This window comes from Protobothrops mucrosquamatus, unplaced genomic scaffold (assembly GCF_001527695.2).
Source record: "Protobothrops mucrosquamatus isolate PMUCROS unplaced genomic scaffold, P.Mucros_1.0 scaffold95, whole genome shotgun sequence".
NCBI lineage: Eukaryota > Metazoa > Chordata > Lepidosauria > Squamata > Viperidae > Protobothrops > Protobothrops mucrosquamatus.
This window is the reverse complement of record NW_015386470.1, coordinates 171,231-176,459: the sequence shown is the minus strand read 5'-3', so window position 1 is coordinate 176,459 and position 5,229 is coordinate 171,231. Positions and strand designations below refer to the sequence as shown.

The following is a 5,229-nucleotide window of genomic DNA, read 5'->3' as shown; positions in this document are numbered from 1 at the left end:
CGGCCAAGCAATGTCGGCTGGCGACCCCCAGGGGGAGGGCCTTCTCTGTGGGTGCCCCTACCCTCTGGAACGAACTACCCCCCGAGATCCGGATGATTCCGGATCTTCTTGCTTTCCGTCGCGCCCTCAAGACATGGCTCTTCCAGCAAGCGGACCTGACCTAGGGAGGATTTTATTTGGGGTTTATTTTTTAACAATTCGACAGAGACACAACTTTAAAATTTGATTTAATTCGGTTTTATCGGGGGGGAATGTATTTATGTTTTGTTTTAAATATGTTGTGCGCCGCCCTGAGTCCCGTTGGGAGAAGGGCGGCATATAAATTAAATTTATTATTATTATTATTATTATTATTATTTCATGAGAAAGGTGTGGATTTACTCTAATTCTTCATCAGTCTTTAGAATACTAATGACACACAAAAAGCAAATACTCAAGAGACAGTAAGTCCAATGGTTCATTGTAGATGGAAATCCACCATTTTCCAGTCCTTCCTTTCACAAACAAGTCAAGCATGCAATATTGCTGCTGACAAGCAAGTTTCTAATACACTTGTCCATGCTCATCTTTGTCTTGTAAGAATTTAATGTTTGCAAGCTTACAATGACTACTCTCAGCCATTTCTCCAATGCTTTATTATTTTCCTCCCCATTCAGCATAACTTTGTCCTGCCATTCCACAATAATTCCCACATCAGGGTAAACATAATTATCTATATTTCCCTTCTATGATACTTAAGAGAGAAACCAACTTCTAAATGGAAGATTTATTCAAGTATCCCAACTAGCAATTCTTATAATGGCTGTGTAAGGTATGAGCCGTTTCATATAATCTTATATAGGAATGCATTCCAACTGTAGCACAGTCTTATCAGCTGCAGGGTTTGTTTTGTCAGAAAACTCATTACTGAAGGAGTATTTTATCAAAAATACTTATTCAGTGATATGTTCTTAAACTCAGTTTAAATCCAGTTTCCTTCCACATGCTGAATAAGGTTTGTTTTATGGCAACATTTGGACTCCCTAACTAGAAAGTCTCTTATATTGATGTCAACCATAGATTTATCTAGATTACAGTCATGCACGTTGACTGGAAGCAGAACCTCCAAAATTTCAGACTGGAATTTTTCTAGGGCTAATCCTGATGGCCATAAGGTGGCAGAAAGATGTGTAGTTCCAAATCAACCCCATTTAAAATTTAAACGAAAACTATCAAGCATGCAGTTTTAAGTAGCAGAGGCTAATAAGTGTAATGGCTAGAGACAGGTTCCACACAGAGATAAGAAGCTTCTGTTCTTGAATTTCATTCAAATTCTTACATATAAAACTATTCACCTTGGCATACAAGAGATGATGGTGTTTCCCCTGGATGGACACGGCCTGTAATAAACACCACTTTCTGTTCTGCTCCGGGACGAAGATTTGCTGTTAAAAAAAGAAAGAGTTTTGTTTTGTTTTTGTTTTTTAAAAATTAAATCATGAAATTGACATTCCTTTTCCTATATTTATCTGACCTTAAATAAAAGATCTGTGGAAGTTGAGGGGTGGGGCAGTTCCTGAATGCCTTTGTTTTGTTGCCTTGTTTCTTGTTTTTTCCAATGAGAAAGTTGAAGGATAAGCAAGACTTCAGCAACTGTTCTTTGGGGGCAAAACCTCTCGACTAAGATAGTTTTTCTTGACTAAGACAAAGCTTTTCTTCCTAGAGAAATTCAAGGACTTTAGAAAACTGTTGATCCATAGAACCAAGATATAGAATTTCAGGGGGGAAATGTCTCTGGCAAGCTAGATAAGAAGCTTTATGGGAAATAAATGGCCCATAATAAGACATTATCCATTACTGGTTTAGGCCACGGGTGTCCAGACTTGGCAACTTTAAGGGCTTCAACTCCCAGAATTCCCCAACCAACTAAAATAGTGATTTGATAATTTTTCCTATATTGGATTTACAAAAGAGGCTTATTAAAGTTGGGGAAAAATTGTGAGAAGGGAGAAAGAAAAAAAATCAAGTTCTGTGACATTTGGGCTTTTTTTAACTTTTCAAAAAACTAATATGTCATTGGATCTATGGAAATAAAAATTCAGTCCTTAGTTCCAACAAATCTCTAATACTGGGGAACACACAATAGGGTATTTTTGAAAAACAGTCATCGGCTGCATACACTAGTACATGTACACAAACATATACCATATATCAAACATATACCAACAATTACCAAGAGGTTTAGCTGCTTTAAGAAGTGATTTGGATTTAATTAACAGAATTAATAGAATACTTTATTTAGCCAAGTGTGGTTAGACACACAAGGAATTTGTCTCCGGTACAAATTCTGATTAGCTCATTGTAATAATTTTTGAATCCTTTCCCCAGTTTTCAAACTTTAAGTATTTAAATAAATTTTAATTTTTAAAAGTTTTCATCACAATCAATCCTTCTTGTATAAAAGAAACAAACATATCTTCACTAGTTGTTTTAATATTGTATGTTACCTTTAAATGAAGAGAAGGGCTGATTGAATGGAGGGTGCATAATTGCAATAAAAGAACATTGCTTATGGCCCCAGATTGACCTTCATTAGTTGGTGGCTAGAAAAACAGAAATTCCTTTCCTCTGAAGATCAGCCAGACACAAGCAGAGGAAAGGCAGTAACCTTCCCTGAAGGACAGAAGGAGCCAGGAGTCAGCTGTGCTAATAGATAAGAAACCGTAATGCAGTGGTGGCGAGCCTATGGCATGTGTGCCAGAGACGGCATTCAGAGCCCTCTCTGTGGACACGTACACTGTCACCCAGCCCCACCTCCCCCCGTGGCCCCCTCCTCCCCAACAGCCCCCCGGAGGAGAGTTGCACCAGGGCATGGCCTGCGCGGAACAGTGCAGCCAAGGACATGGCAGCTGGGCAGCGGGGACAACACCCTCGCGCCCCATCACGCGCAATTGATGCTGCAGGGTGCGGGTAGAGGGCATGGCCGCCATGGTCCTGCTGGGTCGCCTGGGCAATCTGCGGCTGGCCGTGGAGGCGATGAGTGGCCCTGCGGGTTGGTGGGGGCAGAGCGGGGACAGGGCAGGCAGGGCGGAGTGGGTGGGACCAGGGGCGGAGCGGGGGCAGAGCTGCCGGGGGCAGAGCGGGGGCTAGGGTGGGGGTGGGGGCGTTTTTTTGGGCACTCAATCTCTAAAAGGTTCGCCATCACTGCCTTAATGGATCATATTTCCCTAACAACAACAGCACACACCTTTTGTGTTCACCTTCTGACTAGCAGTTTCCAGCTTTTGGGTGTGTTCTAACTCTGTTAGTCAACGAAACTGTGTTTATCCACGAGGTTGTGATTTTTTGATTGTCCTGATTGTAACCCTTTAAAACTCAGGGCCTTTGAACAAATCCCTGCACCTGCTTTGAAAACTTTAATTTCAAGTGCCCTTTTTTTCTGTTAGCATAAAGCTATTCAGTAAGTTTTAATTGATTTAATTTAATAACTAATTGGCCCACATGCCAGGATCAACAAATCCAGAGCTTTCTGGGACAACAAGGTAAAAAACAACAAAAATACTGTTATCAAGAAATGGCATTCAGGAGAAAAATAAAAGATACGATATTTAGTCTTGTGTTTACTGTTGCAGGTACATTGGGGAAGAATTCATTTTCTTTATTTACTTGAGAGTTAGATAACAAATCCTTCCTATTTTGGGGACAATAACTAGAAAGAAAGATAAGAAATGTGATAGGTGGATGCTGGACTGTGCAAGATTATTTTTAAACCATGAAAGGATTGGGGGGAGAAGGAAGGAGGAAAGGGAAAATTATGCACCATCACCATTCACTTCGCTAATAAGAAACATAGCACATCAATAACCAATTGGTACTCAAACTACTCTGTCTAACATTGCCCTGAGAAGATCAGGTTGTCCAACTGCCAGAAAAAAACTTGAGTTATGATCTTTCTTTAAAAGTTGGAAACAGGAAGTACAGGAAGAACCGTTGAATTTATTTTGGGGAGCTAGGACATCATACAGTGAGGGTGAAGTTTCGTTTTCCAAGCTTGTGGGTTGGTTTCTGAACATTTCGTTACCAGGGTAGGTAACATCTTCAGCGGCTTTTAGGGAATGTCTGTGCCAGTGCTCTTCTATTTATAAGGGCTTCAGGTGTGGGTGTGTCAAGTGAGAGTCTTGTGATGAGTCATCAGACAGAGGCTTGTGATGGGTCTTGTGATGGGGAAGTTACTAAAGGTCAGGGTCATTGGGAGGGGAAGATTACCTCAGGCCACAGTCATTGGGAGGTGAACTTCTGGGGGGGAGTGGGGCTTGTGTGGGTTGGTTGAGGTTTGGTGCTATCTCTGGTTAGCTGGGTGATTAATGTGGATTCTGAGGGTTTCGTAGGCTGGTTGCAGATCAATGTGTCTGTTGATGGAATTGCTTGTGGATTGCCAGGCTTCACAAGCGTGGCAGGTGGTAGCGTGGCTGCTGGGGTTTTTTTTGGGGGGGGGGAAATGTTCGGAAACCAACCCACAAGCTCAGAGAATGAACCTTCACCCTCATCCTACATCCAAGCTACAGATATTCGCCACTATTGCAAACATCATACAGTATGGTAACCGAAAGATAATACTGGAATTTTGTACACAGTCATATAAACAACAACAATATTACTATATGCATAACCATATTATACTAATTCTGCATTCATTATGTGCCATATCATTTGTCTTAGAACAGGCATTTGTTTTGAATCTCTGTGGTGACTTCTATTTGTTGCTGAACTGATGGAAAAGTTAGGCTACTTTCTACCATTTCTTTCTTTCTTTTTTTTCCCAGAAATTTTTTTTATTATTTTCATCATAAAACAAACAGTCATACAAGTAAACAGTAATACTAATGAAATCCCCCCCCCCCGGACTTCCCAAATCTAGTCCCAGGATAATATTCATATATAAGTAAACAAATACTAATATCTCTAACTCCACAAGGTATCTTAATCTATAAAAAAAAAAATAATGAAAAAAAGAAAAAAAAATAAGCAAAGTAGAAAAAAGTCTAATAACTTAAATTATATTCTACCAATCTATGCTTCTTTTGAATATAAACAATCCATCTTCTCCATATTAATAAAAATTGTTCATTCGAATGATTCTTCAAGTAAGCCGAAATCTTTGCCATTTCAGCAAGATTCGACACTTTCAATCTCCAGTCTTCCATTGTAGGCAGAATTGGACTCTTCCAGCTTTGGGCTATCAACAAACGA

At 40.1% G+C, this 5,229-nt stretch overlaps 1 protein-coding gene across 1 annotated transcript in view; it reads right to left on the bottom strand.

Moving 5' to 3' along the window:
* The window catches only part of AGBL4 (ATP/GTP binding protein like 4), a 196,927-nt gene that overhangs the window by 187,627 nt on the left and 4,071 nt on the right, over window positions 1-5,229 (bottom strand). The window contains exon 2 of the mRNA XM_015812538.1: window positions 1,335-1,431. Within this exon, the coding sequence (XP_015668024.1) occupies window positions 1,335-1,431 (97 nt within the window). The remainder of the gene's footprint in view (window positions 1-1,334; window positions 1,432-5,229) is intronic.